The following is a 17463-nucleotide window of genomic DNA, read 5'->3' on the forward strand; positions in this document are numbered from 1 at the left end:
ATACCCCAAAGACTCTTAAAGACCCAGAGGAAACAAAAGACCCTTAAGACCCAAAAGCCCCTGAAGACACCGAAGACCCAAAACACCCAAAATACCCTTAAAGACCCTGAATACACTGAAATGGTCAAAGATGCCTTTCCCTCTGAAACAACGTGTACATGTGGTGAGGCACGCGGAGCGTGCCGATTCACGCTAGTGCATTCAATAATGATGACTCTCCTGTTTACATGTTGTTTATTATTCCACGTAAGATTAATTGCGCTGTTCGTGCTACAAAATATGGGTGTGGTGAAGATGCTGGACGAGCAGCTCAAAGGTTGTGGGGTCCAGTCTAGCTGAAAGCAACAGTAGTAAGGATTTTGACTCTAAATTTCTGATCCTTGAGATGGTCTCAGAAAAACTGCAGTAATGTGAACAAACTGTTAGAAAAACCACCTGATACATTGATGTCCTTCAAGGAATGAGAGGATTTGTCTGCCTGACAGGTCTTCTTTTTTTGTTTGGAAACAGAAATCTTGACTCATGGATGAGCTAAACAACAAGGGGGCTGTCCATTCACATACTGGCATGTGGCATGGGATTCAAGGGGAACAAGAAACAGGGAGACATATGTTCCCGCTGCTTTTTGCCAACATTCCGGAGATATCACTTGGTGTTCCTGTTATTTATTGTTTGTCCTGTTCAACATAAGCCTTGTTAATGCTCTGGTACTCTAACTCTGATTATATGGTGAACCTGCACTGAAGGTCTTGTCTGAGACCTTCATTGCAAGTTGAGCAAACAAACAACAGGCATGGATAACACAAACAACAGGCATGGATAACTAATGTAACATATCAAATAAGGTGGTGCTAATGACTCTGCACGAATAGTGGTAAACTTCCAAATTTGACTCAGCTTCTAACTTTTGATTGGTGAACCAATTAAGTGACCCAATATGCAAATTCTTAAAATTGGCACAGCAGTGCGCAAACAGTGCCCAGCCCTTCTGAACAATTGCATCCTCCATGAAAACGCTGCACCACATGCAAGACACAATGCCCACAACCTGTTAGAGTCCTGGGAGTGGGAAGTTGCTTTCTCACTCACCATATTCAGCAGGTTTAAGTCCATGTGACTTCCAATTATGGGAGGGAAGTAATTTTGTATCGCTGAGGAGGTTAACACAACCATACTCCGCATAAAGGACACTCCAGAATGAAGGCCTCTGTGCTGAGATCAAACACCTGGTTGACTGTTGAAGTACAATCAGGAGGATGGAGATTATGTAGAGCAATATGTGAATAAGGTTTGTTAATGGTACAATGTCTATTGCATTGGTGGGGTTACAAATCCTTTGGGATGGAGATCTTTGCAATATGTACGGCAGTTGTACCTACCACTGTACTATGTTCACCTTAGTCACTGTAGTGTCTGTAATGAATATTTTGTCCTTTACAATCTCATTTTAAACCATCATGATTCTCCAATCATGATTACACTACCTGCATATAAATGATAATGCCATGCAATGTCTCTTTCAGATTTTTATTCACACCTTGCCAAAATACCTGAGGATGGAAAGGCCAAAGAAAGATAGATTTCTAATCAAGCAACAAGCCAAGCCACAGCAAGCAAACGTCTCCAAGTACCACTTGGACGAATACTTCATCCGGAAACCACCAAACGAATTTGGAATAGCGAAGGATCTGCCAAGGTTTGTGCGAAAAAGATGTTTTGATTTTACACTCTCCACCATTTAAAAAAACCGAACACGTCATGTTGATGCGATTTCTTTATGTGGCATCAGGAGACAGATGAGGTGCACACCTCTGATAGAGATAATATTGAATAATTACATGTCCATTGCATTATAACCTAATCATGTAATGCTGTGTTGTGGTGTACGTTTTCACATGGAGATCCAATGTGGGATTAACAATCTCAATACCGGGTATGTCCACCTCTGGCAACAATCATTGCATTGCACCACAGTCACATTGGCTGCATGAGCACTCAAATCTGAGCCTGGAGAATCTGATCCTGTTCCTGCTCATTGAGGGTCTGTGGCTGTCTTGGCAAGGTTCGAACGTGATGATTAATCATACCCCAAAGATGTTCAATTGGGTTTAAATCTGGTGAGATGAATGAATGAATGAATGATCGTTTTAAGGCCATTTTCCCTGCTGGAGCAGGGGTTAGCCTTGCGGGCTCCATGACAATCATGGTTCCCTGTTTGAGGCAATGTTTTTATGGCCGGATGCCCTTACTGACGCCAACCCTTGGTCATGCTCTTACGATGCGCAGGGATACGGTGTACACACCGTGATCATTCATCCCAGCAAGCTGGTACTCAATTTGCCGACCTCGGAAGGATGACAGGCTGAGTCAACCCCCCTGGCGTTAATTCAGCGATCGACCGGGATTCGAACCCAGGATCCTAGGATCCCAAGCCGGCATGCTAACCGCTAAGCCAACACCAGGGCCAACGATCATCACATTGGAAAATAAAATTGCGGGGGGGGGGGGGGGGGGGGGTGCGACGATTGTCGAGGAAAAAGTAATAATTGGGGCTGAAGAGACGGTATAATCGGGGAGCAAATCGCGGGAGAAGGAAATGGAATCCGCGCAAATTCTGTATTTTTACCGTGATGCCATGCTTGCTAACCCCAATAAAGGTTTACAGGTTCTGGCGAAAAAGCTGGGGAAGAAGGACCCCGAGGTGAGTGGAAAAAATGGCGCGAATGTGTTTGGCGCGAACGGGTTCTTGGCGCGCTTGGGACAGAATCGAGACGGGCGTTCGCGGAAGGCCCATTGTGTGGTGTACGAGGGCGACTGGCATGAAGTACGAGAGAGAGTGTGCACCGGAGCTCGAGTGTGTGAGAGAAAAGTGTGCACCGGAGTGTGCAGGAAAAGAGTGTGTTATGGAGTGTGTAAGAGACTATGTAGGTGAGATGGCAGGACAGAATATCGTCACATTAACGTTGGCATTGACAAGAAGAAAAAGACAAAGTGTCATAGCCGCCGTGGTTTTAGTAATTTTGCTGTACAGAGTTAAAAGTTGTCAAAAATCTTTGGTCAGATGACAAAACAAAATCTTCTGCAAATGTATACTCATGTATTGTCTTTGTGCCAATTTTGAAGAAAATCGGTCCATGCATGTCTGAGAAATGGATGGGGACACTTTTGAATAAGAAAATGGCCGCCAGTCGGCCATCTTGGATCTGACCTTGAATAAAATGACGTGCATATGTAACCCATCATTCATTATCTGTGTGCCAAATTTGAACAAGGTTGGTAAATGCATGTCCGAGAAATGGTTGAGGACGTGGTCAATATCGTTTTGTTTTTTTACAACTAAAATGGCCACCAATCTACCAGTCGGCCATCTTTGATCAGATCGCAAAATAAAGTAAGGTGCATGTGTATGGCATCATGTACTGTGCTTGTGCCAAGGTTGAACAAAATCGGAATATGCATGTCCAATAAATTGTTGGAGACAGGTTATTTAATATCTGTACTCACAAAAACAAACAAAAAAAACCCCCAAAAAAATATTTCCTTCCCAGGTCTTATTCGTTTATTTGTTGTTCTTTTTGTTCGTTCGTTCTTCGTTCGCGATCACGCGGTTAGAAATGTATAATCTCTCCCCTGAACAACTATTTTCTCTCATATATTATAACACCCTTTTCTTCTTTTCCTACAAAAGGATGCTTTCGTCTTGCTCACCAAATCTATTCATTCCAAAAAATATATATAATACCATCTCTTACAGTTCCTCCTTTCTACATTCCCTAAACTATCCAGAACTCCATCCCTCCTCCAGTGTCCTCAAACGTATTTTTGACTCGAAGGTCTCAAACTCATTTTGCAAAAAATGTTCGTTTCCCATGAATCGTACACTTTTCAAAATCCAATCTCACCCCTCCCCTCCAAATCCTCCCCATCACCCATCCCTTTCAAATCTCCCCCCTTGCCCCTTCCCTCCCCTCCCTCCTAAACTCCTCCCACACCCCTCCCCTCCGAAACTCTCCCTCGCTCCTCCCCTCCTAGACTCCCCTCTCACCCCTCCTCCTCAAAGCAGCCTCCCTGCTTCTTCCTCCTTCCAACTTTCACCTTCATCTCCCCAAACCTTCTGCCTTGCTCTTCCCCCTCCTCAAATAACACCTCACTGTGCCTCAACCAATCTCCATCAAACCTTTTGTCCGCCCCATTCTTCCCTTTCTCCAAGCTATTCTGAAATCTCTGACACACCTTCAACAGCTCTCCCTACCTCTTCCTCCTCTTCCACATCTTACCCTACCCCTCCCCCCCCCTGTTCTGGACCCGATGCTCCCCCTTCCTCTTCATTAACAGTATGAACCTCAAACATCCGGGGCCTTCGCTCAAACTTGACTGACCTCTCCATACAGGTTGCTTCTGACAAACCAGATGTGATCTGCTTAACAGAAACTTTCCTCCTTCATGATGTCTCTGATGCCTTGGTATCTCTCCCAGGTTACTCCCTCCTCCGGTATGATAGACCTGAGCCTCGTCCTGGAGGTGGGGTTGCTATCTTTATAAAAAACTCTCTTCCTCACTCGCCCTCCACTGCCCTCTCTCCACCTCACCCCCAGGAATACCTTTGGCTACGGCTTCCCCTTCGCTCCCACCTTTTGTTCATATGTGTGTTGTACCGTCCACCAATCAGCGATGACTCCATCTACATCTCACTGTCTGATAATATGGACCAACTTCTATCTACCCATCCCAACTCTCTCTTCCTCATATGTGGTGATTTCAATTGTCACCATGCCAGTTGGCTGGGTGTGGGTACCTCTCTCACCAGCCATGGCTCTTCAGCAAAGGACTTCTGCGACTCACTGGGACTGACACAATCTGTCAATTTCCCGACACGGATCTCAGTCAACGGAGCATCTTCTCTTCTGGATTTGGTTATGACAAACTTCCCTGAAAATGTCTGCTGCTCTTCTTCTGCTCCAATCGGCTCATCTGATCATGTGCTTGTCAAAGTGGACATCTCTCTGACCATTCTCAGAGAGCCTCCTCAGCGTCGACGAGTCTGGCATTTCACTCAGGCCAACTGGCACGGTCTTCAAGCAGCCATCAATCATCTGGATTGGTCTCCCATCTCTACCGCCTCTGACATCAACTCATCCTGGGAATTCTTTCAAAGTAAATTGCTCTCTCTCATGCACAGATTTATACCATCTCGTCTTCAGTTGTCATACCCTTCCTCCCGTCCATGGTACATGGAATCTTGTGGTGAGGCTGTTGCCCTGAAACAACTTGCTTTCGTCTCCTGGAAAGCAAATCCAACGGAAGGAAATCTCATTTCCTTTCACAAAGCCCGAAACAAGTGTGTGTCCACCCTCAGGAGAGCCAGGAAACAATATCTCACCATTCTCAAGACCGAACTCTCTTATCTGTCTCCCTCTTCCAAATCCTGGTGGCGTCTGGTCAAATCTATTTCTGGTGTTTGTTCCCCCTCCATCCCCTCCCTCACCTCAAACGGCTTAACGGCTGACTCCGCACGTGAAAAAGCTGAATGCCTCAACTCTGTGTTTGCCTCTAAATCTTGGGTCCCAAACCCATCCCTCTCTGTACCCACCGTACCCAGTCATACCCAGCTGCTCCTGGACTCTGTGTCCTTTCCTCCTGACAAGGTGGAAAAGTTTCTGTCAACCCTCGACTCTGATTCTGCAACTGGTCCTGACGGCATCAGCCCACGGGTCCTAAAATCATGTTCTTCTGCTCTTTCACTCCCTCTTTCTGTTCTCTTCACCCTCTCTTTTGCTCAAGGTCATCTGCCATCTGCTTGGAAATCAGCCAACATCACCGCTTTGCACAAAAAAGGTGCAAAAACAGATCCCAGCAACTACAGACCAATCAGCCTTCTCCCAATTATCAGCAAAGTCATGGAATCCATCATTGCTTCAGATATTAAATCTTTCCTCTTCTCCAATGACTTGATCTCTGATCATCAATTTGGTTTCAGACCTGGTCACTCTACTCTGGACATGCTGCTTCTGCTTTCTCAACAATGGATGGAGGTCCTCAACACCAAACAGGAAATTAGAGCTGTCTCCCTTGACATTTCACGTGCCTTCGATACGGTCTGGCACCCTGCTCTGCTCTCCAAACTCTCCTCCTTTGGTATCCATGGAAATCTCCACGCATGGCTGGCGGACTTCCTCTCTGGTCGTAGTCAACGTGTGGCCCTGAATGGGTTTCTCTCATCTCCTCTTCCTGTTCAGGCTGGAGTTCCCCAAGGTAGTGTTCTGGGACCTGTGCTTTTTCTGGTCTTCATCAATGATCTCTCTGACTCTCTTGAAAATCCTCTCTATCTCTTTGCTGACGACTCTACTCTCTGTCGCTCCATTCCTCATCCCTCAGATCGGCAGTCTGCAGCCTCCTCACTCTCTGCAGACCTGGACAAAATCACAGACTGGTCAAACAAGTGGAACATGTCTTTCAATCCTGACAAATCTCACACTCTTACAATGTCTCTCCGAAAGGACCGACTGGACAACCCTCCCATCTACTTTCTCAACAATCCTCTCCAAGAAGTTCTGTCGTTCAAGCTTTTGGGTCTCACTATCTGCCATGATCTTTCTTGGGAAAACCACATTTCCAAGCTGGCCTCCAAAGCCAGTCGCCGACTGGGCATCCTCCGTCGTGCGAAGTCCTTCCTTGGCACACCTGAGCTCCTCACCACATACAAGGCTTTCATCCGCAGCTCAATGGAATACTGTTCCCCCCTCTGGGCTGGTGCTCCTGCCTCACACCTTGCTCGGCTTCACGCTGTTGAGGCCAAAGCTTTCAGAATCATTGGAATCTCCTGCGATGTAGTCAACGCCGAGGGCCTTTCACTCACTCACCGCAGGCAGGTTGGTGGTCTTTCTGTCTTCTACCGACTCCTCTCCGGCCTTGCTCCCCCAGCTCTCTCTGTGCTCTGTCCCCCCAATATTCCTTCAGGTCGCACAAGATCTTCCTGGAACCCTCTTATGGTTAAACTGCTAAAGTCTAGGCTCTCTGCTCACCTTCACTCTTTCATTCCCCTTTTCTCCCGCCTCTGGAACAAACTCCCCCACTCCCTTCAATCCCACTCCTCCCTCCAGGTCTTTAAAACAGCTGTTCACCACCATCTCTTATCGTCCCCCATCAAAAACCTTGATCTTTTCTACCCCCGGTAATTCACCCCAGAGTCCTTGCAGTGTTCATATGTTTTAATCCTCTCCCACCTCCCCCCAAGTCCTCCCGATGTCCCTGCTCTCAAATGTTGTGTTTGTGTCCTTCCCCCTCTTCCCCCTCTCTTTTGTGTCCTTCCCCCTCTCTTTTGTGTCCTTCCCCCTCTCTCCCCATCTTGTCTGCCGCTCCCCTTGTTTTTTGTGTTTTGTGTGTCGGTTTGTCTTTTTGTGTGATTAATGTTAGCTCTTTCACGAGCCTCGATCTTGTATACAAAAAAAAAAACAAAAAAAAAAAAAAGTTTTTTTTTTTTTTGGTTTCCAGAGTCGAGGCTCGTGTAAGAGCTAAGTAACAAAATGGCCGCTAGTCGGCCATCTTGGATCTGATCTCGAAAAAAAATGGCATGTATATGTAAGCTATACTTCCTTATCTGTGTGCCAAGTTTGAACAACAACGGCAAATGCATGTCTGAGAAATGGTTGAGGACGTGCTCAACATCGGTTTTTTTTTACAACTAAAATGGCCGCCAGTCGGTCATCTTTGATCGCATCGTGAAACACAATGATGTACATATGCATCGTTTCGGCCTGAAGCACACCAAGCCAAGCCTTCAATCACACTGTCTTTATTTATGGATTATCACACGAAAAATTTCTTCCTACACATAAAACCAAGAAGGGAGAAAAGAGGGAAAAACCAGAGTAGGCCAGTCCAAGAGTAGGCAGGTCCACGAGTAGGCCCCAAGGCAGGCCCAACAGTAGGCCCCAGGGCACGTCCAGCACGAGAGGGTAGGAGTAGGCAAGTCCACGAGTAGGCCCCAAACCAGGCCCAACAGTAGGCCCCAGGGCAGGCCCAGTGCAGGCCCAGCACGAGAGGGTAGGAGTAAGCAAGTCCACGGGTAGGCCCCAAGGCAGTAGAGGTACGGCAGAAAGAGTTCGATCAACGTCTCCCTTCAGGTAGAGAGGCGGCTGCAGGGGGGTTGATCCGGCATACCCTTCAGGTGGAGAGATTGCAGCTGGAAACTACAACCCCCGAAAAAGCACTCTGCCATGAGCCCTCCTCCAAAATGGCCACTCTCTCTCCTCTGAATCATCTTCCTGGCCCCTCCCCTGACCCACAGCCAATCATAGGCTTTATACACATGGACCAAACCACTTGGTCTAACTCCCAGGGGGTGGGGGGGAAGGAAGAACAAAAAGATCACAGACCGTAACACCTCCTCCCCTTTAAGAAGAAAACTTTACCCGAAGAAAAGTTTTCTTTTACAAAGGCAGGTTAGTCTAAACCCAGCATAAACAGTGCAATAAACAAACAGCCACCTCTCATTGTGACATTTACAGGCATCATAGCTAAGATTCAGGGGCATGAAAAAAAAATCTCTTAAGCTCGAGATAGAGCATCTGCAATGTCATTATCTTGACCCAAAATATGTACAATTTTCAAGGGGGTACGGTTGTACTAAAAGCCCCCATCGGTTCCCTATCAGGTGCTTGTAGAATGTAGAGCAACGCTGTCTAATTCACTAGAGTCAATATCTTGATGCTTTATATGACCTACCAACTGGCCGGCTGAGGTCGGCCTCACGCTCATAGTACCTTTTAAGCATATCAACGTGGCACACCCGGCAGGGTTTCCATCTGTCATGGGTCCGCACCACGTAGTTCACCTCATTCAGCTTTTTTTCAACCAAGTAGGGACCGCTAAACTTCGCCAATAGTGGCTCCCCGGGCAGAGGTAGTGAAACTAGCACTTTGTCTCCAGGCCTAAAATTACGAGCTGTCGTATTCAGGTCAAAACAGGCCTTCATTACTCGCTGAGATACTTTCAAATGTTCCTTGGCGACATCGTAGGCGGTGGTAAGTCTTCACCGGAAAGTACCTACATAGTCCCAAAGGTTAGGGTTCTCCGTCTCTTCGAGGAATCTCTCTTTCACTACTGAGGAAACACAAACTCTATTGCCAGCCAAATCATTTCCCAATGGGAAACTAATACCCTCTATGGGGAGAGTGGGGACTATTCCTACCATCACGGGTCCTGTGACCAAATCAGACTTCAAGTTCACCCTATGTGAGGGGACTGGGACATAACGACCTGCAATGCCCTGGATTAAGGCACTCGCTTTCCCCGAACTACTCAAAATCAATGGTAAAATGTTAGACAACATCAACGACTGGGCGGCCCCACTATCCCTCAGAATAACTACGGATTGACTGTCCCATCCCAAGACACTTGGCCCTTTGACACAAATGGTTTATAACGGTCCTGTACGGGGCTTGTAAGGTCCGCAGTATCCTCAGCCTTAACTGTAAGGGCACGATCCCTGTGGCTGTCCACTTTGGTTCGAACCAATGCAATAGGTCTAACGGAGTCTCCCTGCTTCTCCTCCATTTGCAAATTCAACAAATGTCTGCCCAGCCTGTCTTTTTAAGGTTCGGAACTTCTGCCGGTATGCTTCCGGAACTTGCTCATAGGCTGACAACACAGCCTTTTCAACAGCCTCATAATTCTCTGACTGATCCTCCGACAGAGCTGAATACACTTCCTGGGCTCTCCCTATGAACCCACTTTGTAGTAGCAGGGTCCAGTATTGTACGGGCGACTGAAGACGTTTTGCTATCTTTTCAAAAGACAGAGAAAACGTTTCCACCTCCTCCTCGTTAAACTTGGGAACAAGCCTAATGTTCCGAGCCACATCAAAGGAACGGGGGAGATCATTTTGACCCCCACCTGAATCGATGGAAACCGGTTAGGCCTGCCCCACCTGAATTTCTAATTTTATTAACCCAAACTCTCGTTGCCGTTCTTCTTTTCCTCTTTCAAACTCTCTTTGCTTTTCTTCCTTTTCTCTTTGCTGTTCTTCCTTTTCTCTTTTAAACTCTCTTTGCCGTTCTTTGTCTTCTAACTTTAGTCTGAGCTGTCTTTCTTCTTTTTTTTTTTTATATATATATATTTTTATTGTATACAAGATCGAGGCTCGTGAAAGAGCGAACATTAATCACACAGAAAGACAAACCGACACATAAAACATATAACATAGGGAGCGGTAGACAAGATGGGGAGAGAGGGGGAAGGACACAAACACAACATTTGAGAGCAGGGACCGAGAGACATGGAGACATCGAGAGATCTGAGAGAGGGCGAGGGCTTTGGGGGGGGGGGGGGGCGTGGGAAGGGGGCAGTGGGAGAGGTATAAAACGTATGGACACTGCCAGGACTTCCAGGAAAGAAGTTGGAATTTCAAACAAGGTGGATCTGGGGTGAATTAGCGGGGGTAGAAAAGATCAAGGTTTTGGATGGGGGAAGATAAGAGATGGTGGTGAACAGCTGTTTTAAAGACCTGGAGGGAGGAGTGGGATTGAAGGGAGTGAGGGAGTTTGTTCCAGAGGCGGGAGAAAAGAGGAATGAAAGAGTGAAGGTGAGCGGAGAGCCGAGATTTCGGCAGTTTAACCATCAGAGGGTTGCTGGCAGATCTTGTGCGACCTGTAGGAATATTTGGGGGGCAGAGCACAGAGAGAGCTGGGGGTGCAAGGCCGGAGAGGAGTCGGTAGAAGACAGAAAGACCACCTACCTGCCTGCGGTGAGTGAGTGAAAGGCCCTCAGAGATAGCTTCATCGCGGGAGATTCCAATAATTCTGAAAGCTTTGGTTTCAACAGCGTGAAGCCGAGCTAGGTGTGAGGCAGGAGCACCGGCCCATAGGGGAGAACAGTATTCCATTGAGCTGCGGATGAAAGCCTTGTATGTGGTGAGGAGCTCAGGTGTGCCGAGGAAGGACTTCGCACGACGGAGGATGCCCAGTCGGCGACTGGCTTTGGAGGCCAGCTTGGAAATGTGGTTTTCCCAAGAAAGATCATGGCAGATAGTGAGACCCAAAATCTTGAGCGACAGAACTTCTTGGAGAGGATTGTTGAGAAAGTAGATGGGAGGGTTGTCCAGTCGATCTTTTCGGAGAGACATAGTAAGAGTGTGAGATTTGTCAGGATTGAAAGACATGTTCCACTTGTTTGACCAGTCTGTGATTTTGTCCAGGTCTTCAGAGAGTGAGGAGGCAGCAGACTGCCGATCTGAGGGAAGAGGAATGGAGCGGCAGAGAGTGGAGTCATCAGCAAAGAGATAGAGAGGATTTTCGAGAGAGTCAGAGAGATCATTGATGAAGACCAGAAAAAGCACGGGGCCCAGAACACTGCCTTGGGGAACTCCAGCCTGAACAGGAAGAGGAGATGAGAGAAACCCATTCAGGGCCACACGTTGACGACGACTAGAGAGGAAGTCCGCCAGCCATGCGTGGAGATTTCCATGGATACCAAAGGAGGAGAGTTTGGTGAGCAGAGCGGGGTGCCAGACCGTGTCGAAGGCACGTGATATGTCGAGGGAGACAGCTCTAATTTCCTGTTTGGCATTGAGGACCTCCATCCATTGTTGAGACAGCAGAAGCAGCATGTCCAGAGTAGAGTGACCTGGTCTGAAACCAAATTGATGATCAGAGATCAAGCCATTGGAGAAGAGGAAAGATTTCATATCAGAAGCAATGATGGATTCCATGACTTTGCTGATAATTGGGAGAAGGCTGATTGGTCTGTAGTTGCTAGGATCTGTTTTTGCACCTTTTTTGTGCAAAGCGGTGATGTTGGCTGATTTCCAAGCAGATGGCAGTTGACCTTGAGCAAAAGAGAGGGTGAAGAGAACAGAGACCTTCTGATTCTATCCGGGCTAATTCCAAGGCTTCACTCCTCCATTTTACCCATGTAAAATGTAAAATGTAAACCCATGTGACTGACTATAGCTGAAACAATCTCCACCTTTTTCATACTAGATGTCCTGCGAACCCCAAGATGATCGTCTACAGCTCGTAACTCTACCTTACGTAACAGTTCTACATCTTGCACCGATAGCCCCTTCTCCACAAATTCCTTCACTTCAAAATCCATCTCCTCAGCCATGGTGTATGACTGCAGTAAATATAGAAGTATCAGCACCGTAAACAAAAGTCAAATTATCTGCTAATGAGAAAACTTACTACTGCGAAAAAACACAAAAATCCAAGTCAGGTATCATGTAATTCAGCTCCCGGACGAGCCCCCAATTTGTTACGGCCTGAAGCACACCAAGCCAAGCCTTCGATCACACTGTCTTTATTTATGGATTATCACTCGAAAAATCTCTTCCTACACATAAAATCAAGAAGGGAGAAAAGAGGGAAAAACCAGAGTAGGCCAGTCCAGGAGTAGGCAGGTCCAGGAGTAGGCCCCAAGGCAGGCCCAACAGTAGGCCCCAGGGCAGGCCCAGTGGTAGGCCCCAGTGCAGCCCCCGCACGAGAGGGTAGAAGTAGGCAAGTCCACGGGTAGGCCCCAAGGCAGTAGAGGTACGGCAGAAAGAGTTCGATCAACATCACCCTCAGGTAGAGAGGCGGCTGCAGGGGGGTTGATCCGGCATACCGTTCAGGTGGAGAGATTGCAGCTGGAAACTCTACAACCCCTGAAAAAGCACTCCGCCATGAGCCCTCCTCCAAAATGGCCACTCTCTCCTCTGAATCACCTTCCTGGCCCCTCCCCTGACCCACAGCCAATCATAGGCTTTATACACATGGACCAAACCACTTGGTCTAACTCCCAGGGGGATGGGGGGGAAGGAAGAAGAAAAAGGTCACAGACCATAACATGCATACCATCATGTATTGTATTTGTGCCAAGTATGAACAAAATCGGTCCGTAAATCTGAGATATACAGACTTGGCATTTAATATGGAATATTTTTTTTGTAGGGGTGAACTTACTTTTCAAGATGTCTTAGAACCAAAAGTTCATTGGAATTATGTTGAAATTATTCTAGATTTTGTTAATGTGACCTTTAAAAGAAACAAAAACCACATTTGACATTTCGAAACAAATAAATTGATCCTTGAAAGTGATGTAAACTGATATCGAACTCAATTCATGGACAGTACTGCGTTAAACTTCTGTACGTTTTCCAGAAGTATCTCTTTATTTTGCACATTAGCCAAGATTTTTTTTAACAAAAACAAAAGTTAAATTACGACTGGGATTACGGACAGTAAAATTACAGTTCAGTACTTCGTGTAACCCACACGAGCATTCAGGAGAGCACGTACACGTTGAGGCATGCTGTTCACGAGATTTGCCAAGGTTTGGACAGGAATCGCTTGCCATGCAGTGACAATAGCCTGCTGCAATTCACGCACAGTGGTCGGCTGCTGGTCCAAGTGGTCGATTTGATGCATTAATTCTGCCCACAGGTTCTCTATCAGATTCATATCCGGGGACATGGCAGGCCACTCCATATGCTCTACACCACGGTCAGCAAGAAAGTGTTGGATCATGCGAGCATGATGAGGCCGTGCATTGTCATCTTGGAAGACAAAGTTTCCTCGAATGGCTGCACGAGCAAATAGAAGCAATGTTTCTTCCAGAATGACCCTGTACTTGAACTGGTTCAGGTTTCCATTCAGACCAACCAGGTCAGTTTTGCCCCCTGCATGAAAAGCAGCCCAAACGGTGACCCCACCACCTCCAGCTTGGACTCTTGGCACTATACAATCTTCGTTGTGGGATTCATGCACTTGTCTGCGCAATCGGATGCGGCCATCTTGACGATAGACCAGAAATCTAGACTCGTCACTGAAGGTCACGTGATTCCAGTGTCATGGCTGCCATTGACGGTGCTCTCTGGCCCACTGCAATCGGCGCTGGCTGTGTTGTCTGGTCAGGCGTGGCTTTCTCAGGGGATGCCTGGCACGATACGCTGCTTGAACCAGTCGTTGGTTGACTCGCCTTCTGGATACAGGCACATTTGTCAGTTGCTGCCACTCAGCCCTAAGCCGATTAGCTGACTCGGTCCGGCCATTGCAGACTAACCGGTGCAGCTGGCGATCATCTCTCCTTGTGGTTCTGCGTGGACGTCCTGGCCTCGGTATTGGAGTAGGGACACCCCTCTGAGCATTTCGTTTCAGGATCTTTGACACCTGACCTTGAGTGATGCCATACTGCCGAGCAATAGCACGCTGTTTCATGCCAGAATTTCGTAAAGCCACCACTCCATGACAAACAGCATTGTCAAGTTGACGGACCATCTCCAGAGGAAGCGGCAATAACTTTTGTAGATGTGCAGCAGTTGTTTTCCACTAATACAGAACGCAACAACCCTTATATACCCGATTGTGAAGCCAATCGTCAAATGTACCTGTCCTTACATTTTGTCACGCCACCTGTGATATAATCCTGTTATTGACTTCTTGCTGCGAAAGACAATCAGTGACATGGCTCTTTCAACAAAGACATCACCGAAGGGTAAAATAAACTCACCAGATTGATATACTGAGTTGAGAAAGTAAACCCAAGTCAAGAAAAAAAAAAATTCCATATTAAATGCCAAGTCTGTAGTTGCGGATGCATGGACGGACAGAGGAGACCAAATCCATAAGCCCCGTTTCGGACCAAGTCCAACGAGGGCTAATAATGTTCCTTCTTTAAAAAGGCCCTGTGGACAGGAGCATTATCGTGCATAACGATGATTCCTGGACCATGTTGTAGAAGGGTGGGTAACACATGTTGCTGCAAGTTCTCATTAATGTATAGATCTACCATCATATTGCCATATGTATAGATAAAGTTGGTGCAAAAGGTTTTCGCAATACCACTCCACATCATGACACTTCCGCATCCAAAATTTGCAGATTCCTGGACAAAGACTGAGGCATATCACTCATTGCGTCTTCTGTAGACCCATGCACAGCCATCATGCCTTTCAAGATGAAACATGGATTAGTCACTGAACATGATACTTGCCCATTGTCTCCCTGTCCATCAGACCTGCTGATTTGACCACTGCAAGCATGCTTTAATTGTGTCGCGGTGCAAGTATTGGACACTGAGCAGGACGACGAGCATGGATCCCTGCATGGAGACGCCTCAAAATGGTGTTGGCACTTATCCTGTGAGGGCCAGGGAGTGTTTGCAGTACTCTGGGTAGTTTGAAACTGACTGTATAGATGGGTCGTGCAAATGTATTTATTGGACCTGAGTGAGAATCGTTATTTTGGGACATCCACGTCTTGGCATATCTCTCATTGATGCAGTGGCTTATTAACATATTCTAAGATCATAAGTCATTCCTCTCCTCATGTCAAAGAACCTTGCAACAGACTTAATTGAAGACCCTGCTTGAAGGTGTCCAATGATTTAATCCCTCTCATTTTCTGACAGACAAGACATTGTAATGGATTGTCAAAGAACGTGATCAGTGTGTTTTTTGGATGATCCACACATTTGCTCAAAATTCCTCCTGTCACATCTTAAAAACCTAAGGGTTGCACAAGTTGAACGATCATTGCATGAGGCAACTACAACTGCACTCAGTAGAGTGCATACATCCACCAGGCTGAACAGTTTACATTTTGTACCCACTGTTAGGCCGGATCTGGATTCGGACCTGAACCAAAATCGAATCAGCTTATTGTCACCTACCCAACTCATCCACCAAGATTTGTCATAATCTGTCAACAACGTTTTGAAATACCATGCTGTACAGCAATACCCCGTTTTACACCATTTCGACCTACGACAAATCCGACTTTACGCCACTCTTCTGGAGTAAATTTCAGTTCAGCGAACGTCATTATGTGCGACTTTACGTCACTCCTACATCATAATAGGAGGACGTGAAAAAAAATTCATTTTTCCTTAAAAATATATTTAAAATAAATAAAATAGTACATAAAAATTAACAATAAAAGAAGCTAAAAAAACAATTTAAAATACAATAAAAAGCACATTAAAAATATTTTTAAAATGTACGTACAGTATACGTACGCTTAGCTGCTGGTTCTCATTCAAAACAAAGGCGACGCCATATGCATTTTGTCCTGTGCTGCGGTTGCATGCTTGCTTTGCCTTTCGCTGTTATTTTTGTGATTATTCCTTTACTGTGTCTGTTAGCCATGGATCCTAAGAAGGATAGTGCTAGTGTTTCCAAGCGTAATGTGGTTACGATGGAAGATAAGTTAAATCTGATTAAAAGGTACGAAAAAGGTGCAAAAGTGTCGGTGATAGCACATGCCTTAGGGCTGCCACGGTCGACGGTATCGACCATCATTCATGATAGGGAACGTATTCTCGCATACGTCACTGAAAAAGCGCCGTCGGCGAAGACTGCTGTCATGAATGTGAAGAGGGGTCAGATTTTAGACGAGATGGAGAGACTCCTTTCGTTGTGGATCAAACGCCAGACCCATGAACGCATACCAACGAGCCAGCTGCTAATACAGGAAAAGGCGAAGTCTTTGTTCCAGGATCTTCTGAAGAAGTACCCGGAGGATAAGGACACAACCTTCGTTGCAAGCTCTGGATGGTTTACACGCTTTAAACGGCGCTTCAGCTTGCACAACGTCAAGATTCAGGGCGAAGCCGCAGCTGCTGACACCGTAGCCGCCGAGGAATTCCCTGCCACATTGAAGATCATTGAGGACGAGGGATTCTTGCCCGAGCAGATCTTCAACGTCGACGAAACGGGCCTTTTTTGGAAGAGGATTCCCGACAGATCCTTTATCTCGAAGGAGGAGAAGACCATGCCAGGCTACAAAGTCGCGAAGGAGCGGCTAACGCTAATGCTTGGGGGGTAATTGCACCGGCGACTTCAAGCTGAAGCCGCTCTTGGTGTATCATGCGGCAAACCCCCGGGCACTTAAGAACATCCCGAAGGCATCTCTTCCCGTCATTTGGATGAATAATATGAAGGCATGGGTAGCCGTCATAATTAAGGTGAATAACATAATTTTATTAATTTTATTTATTATTCTATACAAATTCATTTATTAATTGTGTTCATTACTCATGAAAAAATATGACTAAAATGTGTTTTTAGTGTTCTTTAAGGTTTAGCGATAGTTATATACTTTCGCGAGTTATTTACTCTAGTTTTACGGTGTTTGTCTTCATTTTAAGGCATGTTTAAGGCATTACGCCCGGTTTACGTCAAAAACCGAGTTACGTCACGGCTTATGGAACCAATTAATGACGTAGTCCGGGGTATTGCTGTATATCCTATTCGGCAAATCGAGATTATCATCGAGAGTAACCCAGTTTTAGGACCGGCAGAGAAGATAACTGAGAAGGAGGTTGAGGAAGCGATAAAAGCAATAACCACCGTTTAGATGGTTATTGCTTTTATCGCTTCCTCAACCTCCTTCTCAGTTATCTTCTCAGACTCAGTCTCAGACTCAGTCAGACTTCTCAGTTATCTTATCTCAGATAAAAGCAATGAAGAGTAGAAAAGCAGGAGGGCCG

The 17463-nt window shown here is 46.3% G+C and overlaps 1 protein-coding gene across 2 annotated transcripts in view; it reads left to right on the forward strand.

Annotated features, from left to right (window-relative positions):
• CHRNB1 (cholinergic receptor nicotinic beta 1 subunit) overlaps window positions 1-17463 on the forward strand; it is an 89958-nt gene that overhangs the window by 49492 nt on the left and 23003 nt on the right. For both annotated transcript variants that reach the window (XM_068098756.2, XM_078783221.1), the window contains one exon: window positions 1524-1696. In XM_068098756.2, the coding sequence (XP_067954857.2) occupies window positions 1524-1696 (173 nt within the window). The remainder of the gene's footprint in view (window positions 1-1523; window positions 1697-17463) is intronic.

The sequence above is a fragment of the Myxine glutinosa genome, chromosome 8 (genome assembly GCF_964187855.1).
Source record: "Myxine glutinosa chromosome 8, kmMyxGlut1.1, whole genome shotgun sequence".
Taxonomy (NCBI): Eukaryota; Metazoa; Chordata; class Myxini; order Myxiniformes; family Myxinidae; genus Myxine; species Myxine glutinosa.